Below are 20,857 nucleotides of genomic sequence, written 5' to 3'. Positions count from 1 at the left end.
ACCCATACATAAATAAACATACATATGACACAACTTTTGTAGATGGGAAAAATACCACAATGCCCCATAACAGAGGAAAAAAACAGGGTAGCACTGGAGTAATTCTAGAGAACTGAGTGTACAAGAGAGCTCCTGCTTGATTATTATCCTTTAGGAAGGCTGCTGCACCATATGAATTTTCCTCCCTCTGGGAGCCACAAACCAGGCACATGATGGCTACATGCGGCTCCAGGTCTCCTGTTAGGCTTAACTGAACTAGGGATTGCATACACTTTGTTACCTATACTTTTAGTGAACCCGATTAAATTAGGTTGATTATTGTAGGCCGCCCCATGGTTTTTACTAATGCTAACTTTTCATACTTGACCCTACGTGTGTCACAGTCATTCTGTTAATATTTTGATCGCTTTAATGATATTTTCAGTGGTTAACCCCTTAACAACCGCCTTATAGTGTTTTTACCGCAGCTGTTCAGGGTAGCTCTTCTGAAGCGTCGCCTTTTCACAGTGGCACTTCAGAAGATGTAGCACCCGAATTGGGCGCTCTGTTCATGAAGCCCAGGCTGTTACCAACAGCCTCGGGATTCAAGACCAACAGCAGAGGTATCTGATCATGTTTAACCCCTCAGATGCCATGGTCAATAGCGATGCAATAGCGGGGTGCCGATGCTTTCTAAGGCAGCCGGGGGCCCAACAAATGCCCCCAGGTCTGCCTTTAGTAAATGCCTCTCAGATGCCTGCCAAAGGCATGGCCTAACATTTGCTGTCAGTTTTATACTGACAGGCATAATACACTGCAATACAGAAGTATTGCAGTGTATTACAAAAGCATTCAAATGATCACATAGTGAAGTCCCCTAGTGGGACTAAAATAAAAAAGTTTAATAAAGTTTATAATAAATAAATAAAAATCCCAAGTCAAGAAAATGAAAAAAAACACTTTTCCCTCTTACAAAATGCTTTATTATAAAAAAAAAAGTAAAAAAGTTACACATATTTGGTATCGCTGCGTCGGTAACGACCCCAACTATAAAACCAATTATGTTATTCAAACCGCACGGTGAACACCGTAAAAAATAAAATAGAAAACAATGCCAGAATTGCTGTTTTCTGTTCATCCTGCCTTCAAAAAAATTTGATAAGAAGTGATCAAAAAGTCGCATGTACTCCAAAATGGTACCAATAAAAACTACAAGTCTTCCCATAAAAATAAAAACCCTCATACAGCTGTATCGGTTGAAAAATAGAAAAGTTACGGCTCTTAAAATATGGCAACACAAAAACAAATAATTTTGAAAAATATGTGCTTTTACTGTGTAAAAGTAGTAAAACATAAAAGACTATAAAAATGTGTAAAAAGTTAATCAATAAATTATATGTACCCCAAAATGGTGCTATTAAAAATTACAACTTTTCCCGCAAAAAACAAGTTCTTATACAGCTATGTCAACTGAAAAATAAAAAAGAATTGGCACTTTGAATGCGTTGATGGAAAAAACGTAAAAAATTGCTTAGTCATTAACTCCTTCACTGCCGATGCCCTGTGCAGTTGTCACGTATATAAACGTTGGCACCCTGGAACAGGGTTTAATGAGTTCAGTGCTGCTTCAGTGTGAGCAGCGCTGCACTCTCATTTCTGCCAGGGCTCTGAAAGCCCCAGAATACAGCCCCTCTGTAGATAGCGCCAAACACAACCCCCTGTAGACCAATGGCGTATCATCATTAGGGCGTTTTGGGTGGCCGGGGGACCCATGGCCGCCCAAAGTACAATGCAGTTTTGTAGCGTTTTTGTCACGATTTTCCCACGAATCGCGGCAAAAACCGTAACAAAATTGCATTGTGTATGCCCTGCAAAAGGACCTTAAGACATAAGGTCACATGACCTTATCTCTGAAGTTCTTACTACTGTTTAGAGACCTGCTGACTCGTTCTGACTTACCCTCCGACGGCCACGGCCATGGACAAGTGAGTTCTATGCGGAGTCTCCCTCCTGTGAGACGCCGGCACTCACTTCCTGGATTTGAGACGGTCTGCTGCATGGCGCACGCGCGCGCGTGCACGGCCTTGAAGGGCCGGTGCGTGCACATTTGCAGGAAGTCTGCAATCAGTCTAGAATGCTGCTGGACTATAAAAAGAGCTCTGCCCTCTTGATCATTGCCTGAGCGTTGTTGTGTACCTAAAGTTTGTCTTGCAAATGGTCTCCTAGTGTTTTCCAGTTCCCAGTGTTACCCGTTTCTGCTGCCTGAACCCTGTATCCCGTACTACCATGCCTCTGTGCCATCTAGAGTTGAAGTCGAGTTGTGTCTTCCGCTGCATCTACTGTGTCACACCCCGCCAGGTGTCCGTCTACTGCCGCAGCCTTATCTTCAGCCTGAATCACCGCTACTGTCTACATTGCCTCAGGTACCCTTTCTGGGCTATAGACTTTGTACTGTACCTGTTTGGCCAGCTGCTATCCCACTAACCGGCACGGCCCAGTGGGTCCACACCCCGCGCCGTTACATAACCCACGACGTCACTGTCTATATATGGACAGAGACATCAGGGGCTCCATCTAGGAGCGGAATCTCCAGTGTCAAATTGCAGTGGCCGGGGATTCCACTTCTAGAGAGTTGGACAGTGATGTTAGGGGCCCTCTCTAGGAGCAAAATCCCCGGCCAACAATCTGGCTGGAGATTCCGCTACTGGAAAAGCCCCTGGCGTCACTATCCATATATGGACAGTGACGTCAGGGGCAACTCCTGGAGCGGAATCCCCGCTCTGGCAATGGATTCCGCTTTTAGAGTTAACCCCTGATGTCACTGTATATATATGGACAGGGAAATCAGGTGCTCCCTCTAGGAGCGGAATTCCCTGTGTCAAATTGCACTGGCCGGGGAATGCACTTCTAGGGAGAGCCCCTGACGTCACTGTCCATTTGGACAGTGATGTTAGGGGCTCTCTCTAGGAGCGAAATCCGCGGCCAACAACATGGCTGGGGATTCCGCTACTGGAGAAGCCCCTAGCGTCACTATCCATATATGGACAGTGACGTCAGGGGCAACTCCTGGAGCGGAATCCCCGCTGTGGCAAGGGATTCTGCTTTTAGAGTTAACCCCTGACGTCACTGTCTAGAAATGGGCCGAGACATTAGGGGCTCCCTCTAGGAGCGGAAAACCCGGCCAGAGGGATTCCACTCCTACAGGGAGCTACAGTGTTGCTATCTACAAGAAAGGAAAGCTATTTACGGCCAGTGGTGGGGGGGGGGGGGGTGCTATCTGCATGGGGGATGTTGCTATCTTCAAGGGGAATAGTGAAATCTACATCGGGTGTGGCGCTATCTGCAGGGGGGTGGTGCTATCTACAGGAAGGATGTTGTTATCTATAGGGGGAATGCTGCTATCTACAGGGGGATGGTGCTATCTGCAGGCGGGATGTTGCTATCTACAGGCGGGATGTTGCTATCTACAGGGGGGATGTTGCTATCTACAGGGGGCTGTTGCTATCTATATGGGGATGGAGATATCTACAGGGGGTGGCACTATCTACAGGGGGTGTGGTGCTATCTGCAGGGGGTGTGGCTCTATCTACTCGGGCACTGTGGCATTATATGGGCACTACCTACAGAGGACACTGTGGCGCTATCAACACTGTGTGTGGCACTATGTGGGAACTGTGGCACTATGTGGGCACTGTGGCACTATTTGCAGTGGGCACTATCTATGTGGGCACTGGCACTATCTAAGGTGGTCAATGTGGCACTATCTACAGTGGTATTGCATCACTATCTGCATGGGCACAGTGTTTTCAGGTGGCTAGGACAAGAAACCCTAACTAATAAAATTCATCCATTTTTTTTTAATGGCCATGAAAAATGGATGGCAAATGGCGGTTTAAACTGGCCAGATGGCTGGGAAATGGATTCAAAGATTGAGACACATTGATGCAAACAGCCATGAAAAACTGACAATTGATCCGTTGTTAACTGCCCTTTCTTTCACTCTCCGCTGACAGCGATCCGGGGTGACGGAGAGAGAAGACTAATTGTTACAGAGCTGCAACAGTGTGTATATATATATATATATATATATATATATATATACAGGGGTGGGATCCGACCGGTTCGCCCCGGTTCTCCCAAACCAGTTGTTAAAATGACAGCCGGTTCGCAGAACCGGGTGAAGCGGGAAGCCGGAACCGGTCCGGTCCCCTGCACTCAATTGTATCCACGTCCTTAGGACGCGGATACAATAGAGTTGACTAGCGCTGCCCTGGCGAGGCACATGATTTTTTTTTCCTTCTACTGTGGGCACTATAGGGCACTACATAGGGGACTATACAGGGAACGAGAACTACAGCATACTATATAGGGAACTAACTACAGGGGACTGTATAGGAGCCCTTATCTACAGGGAACGCCACAGGGGGCCCGATCTACAGGGTAACGCCCAGTAGATATATACAGCTCCACAACAAAGCTTAGTACATATATACAGCACCAGAACAAATCTCAGTACATAAATACAGCCCCACAACCAAGCTCAGTACATATATACAGCATTCTTCCGAATAAACAGGGAACCTGTAGTTGAAAATTTGAATCCCACCCTGTGTATATGTATATATATATATATATATATATATATATATATATATATATATATACATAATATAGATAAATATATAGAAAAAAATACAAAAAGTGTTTTTTTCTCACATTTTTAGTGATTTGTCTTCTCATAATAAAAATAAAAACGTGGAATTGATTAAACTAATCTAAAAAATGAAAGCCTCATAAGTCTTGTAAAAAAATAAAGTAAAAATAGTTGTGATATTCAGAGCGGTTGCAAAGATATTATCATTTAAAGAAGTGCTTATCAGAAATCGAAAATTTCACCTGGACACAGGAGCATCAATGACTCTTGGTCACAAAAGGGTCAAGGTTTAAAATACCTTCGGTATTAAGAGGTTAAAGCAACTTTGCACAAACATTGAGGTTTTTTTTTATTATGATAGGTAAAAATAACAATGGATTCTACCCAAACCACTACCAGACATGAGCTATGCCTTATATTACATATTATAGCACAACAGACCTCATATTATTGCATTTTGTGCATGATTTTACTACATATATTTTATTGTCAGCGTTAATTCACCTCCGAGACGGATCTCATTTTATTTGGACCCAGTCTTGTGTAATTTTACATTGCAGGAGATCAGAGTAAAACAGAATAAGTTAATAGGAAACAGACGGCTTGGAAATATTCATGTTTATCATTCCTTTGTCCCCACTGCTCACACGTGCAGAAATCATGGTCTAACCATGGCTCCACACATTTGCCTGCCCGGGGACAAAATGAGAACAATGTGGTGACACACCTGACAGAACCATAACCTCATGTCGTCATACATAACTATTTTAACTACTCCTCATATTGAATTAATTTTTATTTACCTCATAAAACCCTTAACTGAAGGAGGGAAAGAAAAAAGACTGCAGACCCCCCTTGGTGAATCACGGTAACACATGTGTTGAGGAATGCAGACAATAATGCCCCTGCTTTATTTTGTCAGGAATTTTTGCTTATTGTGTAAGCAGTTTCATTAGACACGCATCTCTCTGTCACATTTTGTTACATTTTGCAGACGTCTCGTAGATTTTAGATCACGCTATGGCAATAAGCAAAAGAATTTTTGAAATTTTCAAATAAAACTTTTGGATAGTCACCTACTTTATACAACGTTGTAATATCTTTCATATTTGTTGCTCGCTTTTGGTTTTGTCTTGTATTTTTAGAAACATTGTTTATTACTTTTCAATATCAATATTTGGTCCTTGTCTAAATTCTTAGCGTGTCGTGCTGTTATCTGTATATATCATGTTAGATATTTTGCATATCTACAGCTGGACTCTGGCCAGATTTCAGATTCTGCACAGGAAAGTAGGTTTGTTAATTTTTTTTAATGTCATTTTTTGGGTTTGTACAAAGCAATATATTGCTCCCATTCTTTAATTTGTTTATAATTAAAGGAGATTTCCCATCTTGGACATTTAGGGCAAATCCACAGGATATGTGATAAAAGTCTGATAGACGCGGATCCCTCCTAGTTTGCTGAGCTACGCTGTTTCATAACTCCCATATAGGTGAGTTGAAGTTGCTGAAAGAACTTATCACGGCGAGCTATGCACTTTTCATAACTCGCAAGCTACAGAAACAGCGTAGCTAAGAGAGGTCGGCTTTTTCCGTACTTCTGACTTCCATGTCAGTCAGGGTCCGGAAAGCAGCTAGAACAAGAGAAGGTGGATGGGAGGTCAGGGGGCCCCATTGTAAAGGTAGATCCAGGTCACAGAGGTGGGAACCAGATCTATCAGAACATTTATGGCATATCATGTGGATATGCCATAAATTCCAAGATGGAATGACCGTTTTAAAGAAGAAAAAAACTTCAAAAGATATTTCTATCATTTCGGTTCTTTACATTACAAAAATATTAAATTACAAAGAGTACTTTGTTCACCTGCCCCTACACAAATCTTTTTTGAGCTTAGGGACAGCGTGGCCGGACATATGCGGGAATTTTATGCACTTAATGAGGGATCGGTTCCTTCTGTATCCACTCTTTGGGAGGCGCATAAGGCGGTGATGAGGGGGCAATGCATAGTAATGGGATCTAGATTGAAAAGAGACTCTAGGGCCAAGCGGTTGGCTCTCCATCGGACAATTGCTAAGTTGGAGAGAGAAATGGGGATTAAACCGGCGGTCCCGACACTACGGAAATTGATAGAGGCTAGAGCACGACTCAAGGACTTAGCTATGAAGGGGGTAGAAAAGTCATTACTATACACGAAAAGGAAATATTATGACAAAGGTAATAAGGCGCACTCGCTTCTGGCCAGACTATTGCGAGATCAGGCGACTGCTCGAACTCCACAGGCGGTTCGGGATAAGGCGGGCATACTCCAGCATCCCCCAGACACGATAGCCACACTTTTTCATGACTATTATAAATCCTTATACCAGCTGCCGAATACCTTACCACCTGATCCGGCTCGCCGGAGGGAAACGCTGCAAGCCTATCTCTCCCTAGACTGAAAGATGAGGAGCTTTCATCCCTGAATGCCCCGATCTCTGCGGAGGAATTGTTTGATATATTGAAGGACCTCCCTAGTGGTAAGGCCCCTGGACCAGATGGCTTTACATATGGGTACTATAAGACCTTTGCGGAGATCTTGGTTCCACGGATGGCTTCGTTATTTAATGAATTCCTACAGGGTTCTCCCATCCCTCAAACATTTCTGCATTCTCACATCACGCTGATCCCTAAACCGGGTAAAGACCATGCAGAGTGCTCCAATTACAGACCCATAGCTCTTCTGAATTCGGATCTAAAAAATTTCTCCCGTCTTTTAGCTAATAGACTCAATGTTTGGCTCCCTTCTTTGATTCACAAAGACCAAGTGGGCTTTGTGCCTCTTAGGCAAGGAGGAGACAACACACGAAGGACCCTTGATCTCATTGATGCCCTCCAAAAGCAAAAGGAATCGGCGATCCTTCTTAGTCTAGATGCAGAGAAGGCGTTTGACCACTTGGGATGGCCATTTATGTTCGAAACTCTAAATTCATTTGGGATTTCGGGCCCTTATTTGACAGCGCTGCGTGGTCTCTACTCCAAACCGACGGCGGCAATTAAACTCCCACACTCCACCTCCCCTCCGTTTCAAATCTGGAATGGTACACATCAGGGGTGTCCCCTATCCCCACTTTTATTTGTGCTATGCATCGAACCCTTAGCAGCTCAAATACGGAAATCCAGCGATATAGCGGGGGTCCAGATACAAGATAAAGAGTTCAAGGTTTCCCTGTTTGCAGATGACGTCCTCTTGACTATCACTAAACCTCATACCTCCCTTCCTAACCTTACTACAGTTCTCCGTAGGTATGGGAGGCTGTCCGGGTATAAAACTAATACATCTAAAACAGAAGCGCTCCCTCTTAATGTCCCACACCAGGAGCTCCTGCTCCTCAAACATAACTACACCTACAACTGGAAGGAAACCTCCTTGACCTACTTAGGAGTTCAACTCACCCCCTCCTATATGTCGGTTTACAAGGCTAATTTCCCCTCTTTGTTTGTAGAACTACGTCAGCTGTTGGCCAGGTGGGATCCTCTTCCCATGTCATTTTTTGGGCGCATAGCAGCGGTCAAAATGACCTTGCTCCCTAAATTACTGTACTATTTTGAGACTTTGCCGGTAGCAGTACCTATGAAGGAATTGCGGGCCATGCAGTCTTCTATCCTCAGGTTCATATGGCACTCCGGCAGACATCGAATTCCGAAATCAGTTTTATTATCGGGTCGATCTGCAGGTGGGCTATCGGTCCCTGATGTGCTGAAGTACTACTGGGCGGCACACCTCCGTCGCATACCCAGTTGGGTGTCTATAAGGGCGTACAATAAATGAACCGAAATAGAGAAGCTATGGATGGCCCCGGTTCACCCAAACTCCCTGTTATGGGGCGACCCACTGGTAATGCCGACTGCATCTTTATTGGGTCCCATGAGATTTCAAAGGGAGGTGTGGGAAACCTGTAAAAACCGCTTTCATTTGGCGTCGGGTTGCCCGCCCTTGACTTCGATACTCTACACTCCCACTATTCCGGGGGGCACTACCCCCCGAATAGTCCGATTGTGGACGGGAATTGAGGTATTTCACCTGGCTGATATGGTTCATCCCCACACGCAAGAGCTTCACCCATTTTCATACTTTCAAAGACATCATAATGTTCCCTCCTCTGCATTTTTTCACTATCTTCAGATCAGACATTACATGCAGCAAACTTTCAGATCCACGAGGGTCACTGCACCTACAAGCTTCGAAAGGTTATGTCGGTATGCTACCACCACTAGGGGGCTTATTTCAGCCATTTATGCAATACTGCTATCCCCGGAGGGTTCCCCTCTGCCTGGGCATAGATACATGTTGAAGTGGGAGGCCTTACTGAATAAATCCATCCCTCTCTCATTGTGGCAGATTATTTGGTCGCAAGCAGCTAAAACCTCCATCTGCACTGCATATAAGGAAAACCAATATAAAATCCTTATGTTTTGGTACCATACCCCTGCCTTTCTGCATAGCTTCAATCCGGGTATTCCGTCGGATTGCTGGCGTTGTAGAAGTCAGAGAGGGGATCTGTTCCATATTTTCTGGAGCTGTTCACTGGTACAACAGTATTGGTTGGAAGTTAAGAACCTGGCATTGGCGGTGTTGCAGCAGGATATTCCCTTAGATCCTCTTCATTACCTCCTGAATGTTCCCCCTAGGTCTTTGGGGAAATCACCAGCTCGACTTTTTCGACACTTTCTCACTGCCGCTAAGACGTTGATAGCTTGGAAATGGAGACAGACAACCCCACCCTCTCAAATCGACTTAGTAACTAGAATTAGGGAAATACGTACAATGGAACATATGACGGCCTCTATTGACAATGAACTGGACAGGTTCAAAGTGGTGTGGGACCCGTGGGACAAGTATTGGATACAGGGATCTCTAGATTAGGTTGTAGGTGGAGCTCCGACTATTTGTTTTTCTAAAGACAGGCTGAGCAAAGTAAGGCTATGTTCATATCTGCATTAGAGGCTCCATTCGTAGCCCCACTTGCAAATTCCATCATATTTAAGGGGCAAAACAGCGATACAAAATGACGGACACCTAGGCGGAACCAGGTGGACCCCATTGTACGTCAATGGGGTCCATCGGCGCTGGTAGTATCCATTGCCTGACGGATTTAGCTATTTATTGTGGTTTCCATAATAGACAGAAACCATTACGCAAGTGTGAACAAAGCCTGAAGCTGTTTTTGTTTCATATTTTCTTCTGTTAATGTCATATTGATCCGAGCTAACTAGATAAGCCTAGTTCAATCTCTATGTACTGTTGACATCGACAGTGATCAGTTGTCTTTTTTAGAAATACACAGTATATCGTAGGTTTTAATGGGGTTGTCAGGTTTAGAAAACCCACATCTTTTAGTTAGAATCGAGAGCGTCCACAAAGAGCTTCTCAAACTGTGCAGGACCCTGCTTGTCCATGCATTACAGAGAAAGCCCATTTAATTCAATGAGCACATCTCCTGAATTATCACGAACCTAGCAGGACGTACTGGTTTCCTTTTGGCCAGTTTAGGGTTAGTTCTGGCATTGTTGAATCACGGAGTCTAACAGTCTCCCTATTGTTCGCCAGGGAACACCTTTAGCGGTATGGACTTAGCTGCCGGGAACCTGCATGTCGTGGCCCTCTAACTGCCCCCTTAATGTGGCTAGTTGCAGACGGGCAGATGGTGTATGAGTCTGCAATGCCGAATCAAGATTTAAGAAAATAGGTAAAAATAAGCTGAGTTCAAGGTCACAGTCAATGTTTCCGAGATGGAGTCACAAGTCAAGGTCAGGTACACAAATAGAAAATCAGAGGTACAAAAACAAGATTGCTGAAGTCAGGATGGGACCTAATCCTCTGGCACCTCTTGGTGCTCAGAAAGAGGCTCATATAGGCAGTCCAATTGAATCATGTGAAATCAGAGGGAGGTCTTCTAATTTGAAGGTAGTTACTCACGCTGGCCACCAGAAAGAGCTCTGGTATGTGGCACCGCATCCTGACAGCTAGAGGCAGCTCTGGAAACGGTTGAAAGATGAGGCTGGGGAGAGCAAGAGAGTCTGCCCAAGAGCTGGAACTATCAGAGTTGGTAGGAAGGCGCTTGGCGCCATTTTGTTACACGTGACGGCACTACAGTGGAATTGAACAGTTCCTGCCAGGTTTCCTCACACATTGCACTTAACACTGACAATCCTTTCTAAAAAAATAAAAAAGAATTGTCAAAAGTTTACTGCTCCTTTTAAACTAGTTTATTTAACTTTTCCACTCTACAATGCCAGTACTATCAGAAGTGCCTATATGTGCTGCAAAAAAATGTCACAGGTAATTAATGGTACATGACGTGATATAGTTATTGAATATCTTTCGGTAGATCAGTTCATTCCTGCCATTCTACTCCATATTTAGTGATGTTCCAGTAGAGAACAATGAACAATCAGAAGTAATCATACCTTTGTCTATGTATTCTATATGTTAATGGGTAAATGCAATATAAAAAAACATATCAAAAAGTATCAACAACAAATACAAGGACAGTCCCCCATACTCCATTTTCAAAAAATGTAACAGCTCTTATCTACAAGAATGTTATTGAAGTGGAAAATATAATGGCAGCATTTTATCAGCTCTTAAAATAAATGTTCCGTACGAAGCATAATGAATGCCAGACACTGACTCAGTCACCCTTTAAAATGGGTTTGATAAAGTGTTTCCTGAGTTTTTTACGCACTATTAATAGTTAGAAATAGACAAGAAACTGAATATATCAAGTAATAATTACCCATATTCTGTATAGCGCACTGATCTACGAATAATGGTAGGTGGATGACGAGAGCCAGTGGACGAACATTTGCAGCTTGTGTGATTAGCAACTTTGATCGTTATGGGCTCTGGTGCTTGAGTCAAAGGCACAGAAATTTGAAAAACCTAATGGAAAAATTATAGAAGAGTTATCAAGGGTGCAGTATGAGAGGGTAAAAATATACTACTGTCGTTACTCTGAACATAAAAAAAAGCTGTGCTTAAAAGTGTTGTTGCATTAGTACAACCCCTGTCCATATGAGCGATTAGGGCATATAGAGGTCATCGGTGAGGGTTCCTCTATGAACCAAGCAGCAGCTTTTGCTCTAGTTGACGTGGGATGCACATGTCTAACATGGATCTCCATTAATTTTAATGGCTGCATGTAATACTACATGTCCCCAGTACACGCCGCTGCAGGGAGAATGAGCTTCCGGAGGCGGGAGAGACTCATATTCAAGCGGTTATCAGTGATGGGACAACCTCTTTAACTGTAGAGTGCAAAGTAATTAGATGTCCGAGGCTTTCATTAAATGACCAGTAAACCTTAACCAAGCACTCTATTATTCAATTAGTTTAAAAATACAAACATATAGGAAGAGATACAGTGAAACCTCTATTAGATAACCACTGAAATTGAGCTAAAAATTGGTCTTCTAGAGGGGTTGTCCTCTCAAAGAACATGTCCAGTATGCATAGTATATGAAGTAACTGAAATCTTTTACAGGAAATCTGGTCTAGATAAAGCGGTGGTCTTCTCAAAGAGGTGGTCTTTTGGAGAGGTTTCACTGTACATTAAGACATGGTCACAACCTTTATTAGAGTACCCAAAAAAACAAAAACATAATTCTACTTGAAAATGATGCAAGGTTTTGTCTGGCCATTGTACCATATCTTTTCAGAGCCTAACAACCCCTTTTTAAGACAAATGTTAAAGGATTTTATTCCACAGCGCCATAAAAACTGGGCATTCTGATATAGTGGCTGCATAGAGGATCGGGCATGTTTGTTTTTTTTACCATTTCTGCCTTTCAGCTCACTGTATACCCAGTGGACAGTGAAATAATGGCTCACATAGAGGAGTGTGGGTGGGAGCAGGTTTTCTCTGAGCGGGGGGAAGTTTTTAAGATTATTCAGCAAAATAGTACCACAGAGCAGTGGCAGGACAAGCTCCCTCAGTCCCTAAGGTTGTGGTTTTAGAAAGCCCCTCCCCCATTCTAGGTCCCTGAAGTTCAGAAGGATGGCTGTTATACTTTTCCCCACCAATTCCTAGTGTTCTTATACACTGATTGGTAAAAAATAAATAAAAATAAATTGCTTGTAGAAAAAATAAAATTCATAAATTGCACCCCTCCTCAATGGTATCCTAGGCAACTGCCTAATCTGCCCATGGACAAGAGTGACGCTGCCGCTGGCAAAATAACGCAGATCCTATTTTCTAATCTCATACAACCTCTTTATCACAGATTTACTTGTTTGATTTACTTACTGTCCGTTGCATTTTCAGAGATCTTTAGCAACACCAAAGTTTAAGGTTCCTTTTACACTGGGCAATTTTGGCCGTAACAACAAGCGCCGATCAACCAGACAGCTCGTTGATCGGCGCTCGTTTGCTCTTTTGACAAGGAGCTGTTATCAGTAATGTATGTGGAGGAGCGCCCGTTACTACGAACACTCGTCCCCATACATTTCTATCATGTTGGATGCACGTCTCCCTGTTTACACAGGGAGATGTGCTGCCGACAATGATAATATTTTCAGCTGTAGAAACTATTCAATCAGCCGATGAAGGAGAGTTTGCTCATTCATCGGCTGATCGTTGCCATGTTTACACAGAGCAATGATCGAGAACGAGCGTTTGACTGATAATCGGCCCGTTACCCAATGATTGGGTAAACATACTAAAATAACACATATTACTCACTTCCAAAAACATTTTCTGATGGATCTCTTATGGGGGGAACCTGAAAACTGACCAATACTTATATAAACATTTAAATGAAGATATGTCAAGATATTTCTAAAATAACGAATTTGACTTTTTAGTTAAAAGAATATTTATAAATGACTTAGTTGTCTAATTTCCTGCATACAGAGTAACACAACAGACTGCTTCGCACCAAATCTTTCATGCCTGAAAAGTCCACAGGACTGAAGACTGAATTCCCAAGAATGAATTATTTTTGAGGTCAGTGTTTTAGGTACATTTGAATAGTTCTCATTGTCAGTGTTTAAAAGAGAATATACATCTGTACCTTGGAACGTGATATAAAAAAATTTGTATACATAAAACACATTTCCCCTATTACACATTTTGGATTTGGAAGAAGCTTTAGAGGTCTGTACTTAATCTTGTGACCTCTCGTAGGAAATGAGACTGTAATATGTTAACTTTTATGTGTTGCCAAATTTCCAAGATAAAAATAGGGCAAAGACAATTTCTTAGGATACAGTATTCATGAATAAAACACTGCTATTGTGTGCTGCTAGCTAACAAAATTAAAGAATGTATAGTAATCCGCTATATCATGTGCGGCAATTACATATAAATCACCCCAAGATTTTCTATTCCACCTTGGTTTAGAGGAGGGCATGTTGTGTTAATATAGAAATTTCAATGATTGGGAACGAGTGTTCATATGAATGCTCATTTGCCTGATAATTGGCTGAGTAAAAGGGCCTTTAAACTGTTCTGTGTTTCTGACTGTGATGGAATCCAGTTTCGCAATTTAGGTCCCCACAATATGTCAGGTTGAGCACCACTGTTATAGTCCTATAAGTTATACTCTGATCTATCTGAAACATGCATACAGGTGTCACATACTCTCTGCCTGCGGCTCCCTCGGTGTCCAGGACATCGAGAGTTACTCACTCGGGCGTCGCCCGGTCTAGCAGACTGCAGCCAATAGGAGCTCAGGCCAATCAAAGCCTGGCTGGTGTTCCTGATCTCCCGCCCTCTCCTTATTTAGTTCAGCCTGGGATAATTGGTCTTTGTCTGTAATTAGAGTTTCCTTGCCTGGTGCTTTCCCTTGTTTCAGACTCCCCTGAGTGACATGCTTTTTGACTTCTTGTGACCTGGCCTCGGCTGGACTCCTGAATTTTCTTTGCCTTCTGACTTTTGTTTTTTCCGCACTCTCCCGATTTGACCCTGCCTACCTGACTCCGCCTTTTGCGCCCGGACTTGTCCGCGGCGCAATTGCCCTGCCTCTCCCTCCGTGTACTTCCCAGGTGACCCTTTGTTATTTCGTACTGTCTCTGTCTTATCTGTTTGTCAGTTTCAGTGGTACCAGTATAGGGAACGCCGCCCAGTCGTGCCTTGTCGTTTAGGTCGGGTCGTACAAGTAGGTAGGGACAGAGGTTTGGAAAGAACAGGGACCTCACTGTTTACTGTGTATTTGTTCATGACAAAAGGTCATTTAATCTAGTGTTTGCTTGTTTATCGGTGGATCGTTGGCCTTTTACACAGGTAAATTATTGGGCAAACGAGCATTCATATGAACGCTCGTTCTTGATCATTGCCCTGTGGTGACAATCGCTTGTCCCCATACAAAGATCCTTGTGAAAGGTGCAAATGAGCGCCAATGAACGAGCTGTCTCATTGATCGGCGCTTGTTTTTTCGGACAATATTGCCGGTGTAAAAAAAAAACATGATACCATGTTTTACACTCATTTGGTGCACATAAAGATTAAGTAGTCACCTTTTAATTTTTGGCTGGTGGCATGCATGCTGGCGGCAGGTTTAAGGAAATTGTATTTACCGATTTCAAAACATAAGAAGTGCTGGTATTCAAGCAGGTGACACCCTCTTCATTGCAGCAACCTCCGCATCTGTACACTGAAACACAGGGTGGCTTGAAGAATGTGCTGGTAACTGTGCCAAGGTCCTTTCCAACATCCACACAGGTTTCTCTGGGCATGCACTGTGTCTTCTGCCACTCCTCATCAATAACTGTATATAGATAGATAATGTTATACATGGAAGCTAAAATAGAGGCTATGCTTCGAATAATACTTCTATTCAAAAAGTTACGGGACATCAGAAAAATAAATAGTTATACTCAGTTATCCGTAAGGGCTAATTTTTAATAAATATATCTTAGAAAACTGCTGATTAGAACCAAATATATACATTACATTAAAAAAAAAATCTCACCAAAGGTTTCCATAGCATTTAAAGGGTTATTCACATTCTATAAAAGTGATGGCATATCGCTAAGAAATGCCATCACTTTATAATCAGTGGGTATCCAATCTCTGGGACCCCCCACCAATCCTAAGAGTCAAGGCGTCGCAGCACTGATTTTGTACTGTGTATCCTCGTATGTTTTCCCTGCAATCCCAGCCACCCGACTGCAACCGGCCCTATTCATTCTCAGTATCGGTGGGGGTCCCATTGGTCAGACCCCCAGGATCATAAAGGGATGGCATATTCTAGCGATATGCAATCACTTCATAAGATGGGAATAACCGTTTAAAGCACACTGTATTTTGGTAGTCTGAGACACTCCCATATGCTCTTGGATAGACTAGTTTGCACTGAAAGACACCAAAAAGTTGCAGTTTTCACACTGACCACTGAAGCACACACAGTAAGCTGATATTTCCTGGTTTTTTTTTAAGCTCACTTTTCAGCTTTGCTGTGTGGACTGGAACAGAGTTATCTCATCATTAGAGGAAGGATTTAATGACAGCTGACAGCTCTATTGCACTGCTAGAGGCCCAGATGTGACAGGATGGGAACAGTCTACACATAGATATATATTCAGCTCCCCTGCCACACTCTGGTCTGCCATAAAGCACACACATCCTCCTGCACTGTCTGTACAGACCATAATTAGAAACAAATTTCATAGCTACAACATAAAAAAATAAAACACATGATTTCTCTTTTACAGACTTATAGTACATGTAACAAATGAAACAAAAATGTTATTCAGTAGATATATAGTGTACATAGGATACAGTATGTCTGATAAGTGGAGTTATCCCCTTCTTCTCTTCCTTATTATGGCCTTCACTGCCCAGAATTGTAAGGCAAAACATGGGTCACATGACCCCCGTTCGTTCTTCTGTATGTGGGAGTCTAAGGCCCAGTTCACACGGATGGTTTATTTACATGTTTTTAGATGCAGAAACCGCGTCTGGAAAATGCGCCAAAAAACGGCCAAAAAATGCCTCCCATTGATTTCAATGGGAGGCGGAGGCGTTTTTTTCCCACGAGCAGTAAAACCGGCTTGCGGGAAGAAGAAGTAACGTGCCCTATGTATGGGCGTTTACGTCTCTGACCTCCCATTGACATCAATGGGCGGCAGAGAAAGCGTTTTTCGCTGTGTTTTTGCCCGTGGTGCTCAATGGCTGCGGGCGAAAAATGGCGCACAAAACGTGGCAAACGGCGTGCAGTCAGATCAAAATTTTCTGCCTGCAAAAATCTCTGTGTGAACAGGGCCTTCGAAATGGGAAAAGCTGTATATATAATTTTATTAAATGTATACTCATACATATATTTGACCTCCCCTTGTCCAGTCAGTCATTTGCTAGCTGCGTCTGTGTGTATAAGTGCTTTTGCTCATATATCTTAAGGGCACGTTAAGACTTGGCAGAATTTTACCGCTGCAAATGTTGGTGCAGATTTGGGGCAATTACGCAACGAATCTGCGCCAACATTTGCATATTTGACAGGTAATAAAGACGTTGCAGATATCACAGCAGACTTGCCACAGATTTCAGTTTTTGCATTGCAAAGGCTGAAATCCGCAGTGAAATTCTGTTTCTTCTCCGCAACATCATGAGCATGCTGCGGAGCGAAAAATCTGCACCGCAGCCTGATTTCCGCAAAGTAATTTTCTGCAACGTCTGAACTAACTTTCCTAAAAATGTATAGAAAGAAATGAAAAAAACGGCCGCAGCAGAAGTACCCTGCGGACTGTCCGCAGCGCAATTCCATAGCAATTCCGCCACATCTGAACGTGCCCTAACAATGGGGAAAGCAGATTTAAAGGATTTTTTCCAAGTTCAGTTATAACTAAATTTAGGCCAAATATGATGTAAAGGTCTGGCAGTTTTACCCAATTTATATTCTTTTCCATGCATTTGGAATCACTACACAGAAATATAAGATAATGTTTAAGACCATATTAACATTTATTGATATGCTTATAGCTAAAACTTTAGAAAACAAGCCAACACATGAGATTAAAGAATTAATATATATTTTAGTATGTTTACCATGTAACTTGCTTCTTGAGCCAAAAAAGTACATAATGCAAAATAATACAACTTCATACAACATATGGACATGCTGCTGGGAGTAACTTTATGTAGGGCATGCATTTGATTAACGTAGTATTATTCCTTGTAATGTATATTCATCTGCATCTATTTCTTTAGCTATTAACATTGTATGATAATGACATATAAAAGGATGAGGAGATGGGGTCTTCAGGTATAGTTTAGGGATTTTATGTTTTTTTATTTATTTCTGGATTGATAATATACTGTACTCTGAGTAATGTCTCATGCACATGACCGTAGTGGTGTGCACGGCCGTGATTTGCGGCTCGGACGGCCGCGGAGTGTCACCCTCGAGCCGCCCGCAAATCGCGGACCGGACACATGGCCACGTGCATTCATTTCTATGAGCCTGGACCATAAAACACGGCCGTAATAAGACATGTCCGTTCTTTATGCGGTCCAAGCTCCTGGGCAATGCACGGTCGTGTGCATGGGTCCATTGAAATGAATGAGGCCGCAATTCACCCGCGGCCACAAAAATACATTCGTGTGCATGGCGCCTTAGGGTAATGGGATTGTTTGTCTACATACATCTCATCAGGGCTGGTTTACCTATAGGCACAGTTAGTACATATGGCAGAGCCGTAGGTAAGCTTTCCTTCACTCAGGGCACAGATTTGGTTTGCTGCACTAGCCCTTGCCAAGGCAGAGCGACTTGTTGGCGCCCCCCCTCGGCACCTAGCACCCTGGGCACATGCTCGCCAGAATTCATCTAGCTACATCCCTGCATATGGAAACATACCTGTGCATTGTGCATTTATATGTAAACAATAAGGCAGATTTATCCATGTATTTATGCCATTTTTCTGTAATAAATTGAAAAATATAGCGTTTGAAGTCCATGCGCCATTTTTATCCAAGTTACATGTAGATTCGGAATTGCATGGAGTTTGACTCATTTACTAACAATTTCAGATATAACCTGGTGTTATTTTTAGCCTGCTCTAAATTCATCACCAAGCCATGCTTAAATAGTTGTATTCAGCAATGTGTGTTACAACTCCATATGGAGAATACAGTGAAAAGTGGAAGCAATCAGGACATTTATAAAATTGGTGCCTTTCTAAAACAGACATGTCAGAAGATTGAACAGATCCTCTTTAATGACAACACAGTTTAGAGAATCTTCGTATATGCTGCTTTAGTGGCTATAACATTTATATTTTGGCATTTTTGTGTTTTTATTTCTATAAAAAAAATTGGACTTTTTAAGTTAAATTTTTATAGAAGTAGTTCCTTCTTTTATAAAGTTATTAGGGCTAAATAAAAAAAAGGCAGTTTTTCACAATTTAACTTTTAATATTAATTGATTTTATTGAGTTTTAATACGATTGCCATTGTCTTATATTTATATATATTTATTTTTAATATTTTATTTGAATTTCAAAACACAAAATATGTTACAAGTCTTTTGGGAGACATTATGAGTTTATATTTATTTCTTTACTCTGTAAGGGTATGTGCACACGATGAGAGGCTTTTATGTCTGAAAAGACAGACTGTTTTCAGGAGAAAACAGCTGCCTCGTTTCAGACGTAAATGCTGCTCCTCGTATTATGCGAGGCGTCTTTGACGCCTGTGATCTTGAGCTGCTCTTCATTGACTTCAATGAAGAACGGCTCAAATTACGTTGCAAAGAAGTGTCCTGCACTTCTTTGCCGAGGCAGTCAAACGACGACGCGTAAATTACAGGTCGTCTGCACAGTACGTCGGCAAACCCATTCAAATGAATGGGCAGATGTTTGCTGACGTATTGTAGCCCTATTTTCAGACGTAAAACGAGGCATAATACGCCTCCTTTACGTCTGAAAATAGGTCGTGTGAACCCAGCCTAAATTTAACTCTATAATGCTGTAGATATCATAGTAGTTCGAGCTGCAGTGACAACAGCCCTGCATTGTGACATGTTAGGGTATGTGCACACGACCTCTTTTCAGACGTAATGGAGGCGTTTTACGTCTCAAATTACGCCTGAAAAGACGGCTCCAATACGTCGGCAAACATCTGCCCATTCCTTGCAATGGGTCTTACGATGTTCTGTGCAGACGAGCTGTCATTTTACGCATCGCTGTCAAAATACGGTGTGTAAAATGACAGCTTGTCAAAAGAAGTGCAGGACACTTCTTGGGACGTTTTTGGAGCCGTTTTCTCATAGACTCTATTGCAAACAGCTCCAAAAACAGCTGTAAAAACGCTGCGAAAAACGCGAGTTGCTCAAAAAACGCCTGAAAATCAGGAGCTGTTTTCCCTTGGAAACAGCTCCGTATTTTCAGACGTATTTTGTTAATCGTGTGAACATACCCTTACAATCAGAGCTCATAGACATGATATGAGATAAGCAATAAGGAATATGGCGCCGCGAGACAGCTCTGGTAGCTGCTTATCTCCCGCGGGAATAAATTATCTGGCATGTTGAAATGCTGCCACAGTTAGGAGGGCCCCAAACACATTAGGCTCTGTTCACATTCCATTAGGAGCCTCTGTCGCAGATTGTCATTTTTGCTGGAAAAAATAGTGCACCATGCTGCACCATTTTATCTGGCAAAATTAAGGAACCCATGATGAAATGGGTTCAAAGGATACCGTTGGGCAGCGTTGGTTTTGGTCATTTGACGGATCTGGTGCTTCCGTTTTTCATGCCATTCAGTTCCGCTGACGGAACAGAATTACGGTATTTTCCACAGGGCGGATACGCTAGTGTCACACAGTGTAGCACACAGTGTATCCGCCCTGGGCACCGTAGGGAATTCCGTTCGAAAAACTGCACCAAATTTTAGTGCGGTTTTTCGGTCGGAATATCCACTGCAGAAATCCTGCACTGAAAAAAAACCAAACTGGATACTTACCATGGCAGCGCGTCCCTCCAACGTCATCCCATGAGTTGCGTTTTTTGCAACGGAATTGCTGGTTTGCCGCCACTAAAATCGCAACATCTGCAGGTTGTTGTGGGTTTCACCTCCCATTGAATTCATTTCAGAAAACCTGCAGCAATTTACGCAAATACAATTTACATGCTGCGGATTAAAAAACTGCACCGTAAGTCAATTTCAGAGTGTTTTTTCCACTAGGCATTCACGCAGCGTGTGGATGAGATTTTTTTTAATTCTCATCTACTTTGCTGCTTCTGAATTA

General features: G+C 42.6%; 1 protein-coding gene across 1 annotated transcript in view; it reads right to left on the bottom strand.

The window, feature by feature from the left end:
• The window catches only part of VEGFD (vascular endothelial growth factor D), a 56,967-nt gene that overhangs the window by 19,210 nt on the left and 16,900 nt on the right, over positions 1-20,857 (bottom strand). Inside the window, exons 3-4 of the mRNA XM_075850887.1 lie at positions 15,193-15,383; positions 11,414-11,559 (exon numbers count right to left, since the gene is read on the bottom strand). Of these exons, the coding sequence (XP_075707002.1) occupies positions 11,414-11,559; positions 15,193-15,383 (337 nt within the window). The remainder of the gene's footprint in view (positions 1-11,413; positions 11,560-15,192; positions 15,384-20,857) is intronic.

This window comes from Rhinoderma darwinii, chromosome 2, assembly GCF_050947455.1.
Source record: "Rhinoderma darwinii isolate aRhiDar2 chromosome 2, aRhiDar2.hap1, whole genome shotgun sequence".
In the NCBI taxonomy this organism is placed as follows: domain Eukaryota; kingdom Metazoa; phylum Chordata; class Amphibia; order Anura; family Rhinodermatidae; genus Rhinoderma; species Rhinoderma darwinii.
The sequence above is the reverse complement of the archived record's forward strand: the minus strand, read 5'-3'. Positions and strand labels throughout refer to the sequence as shown.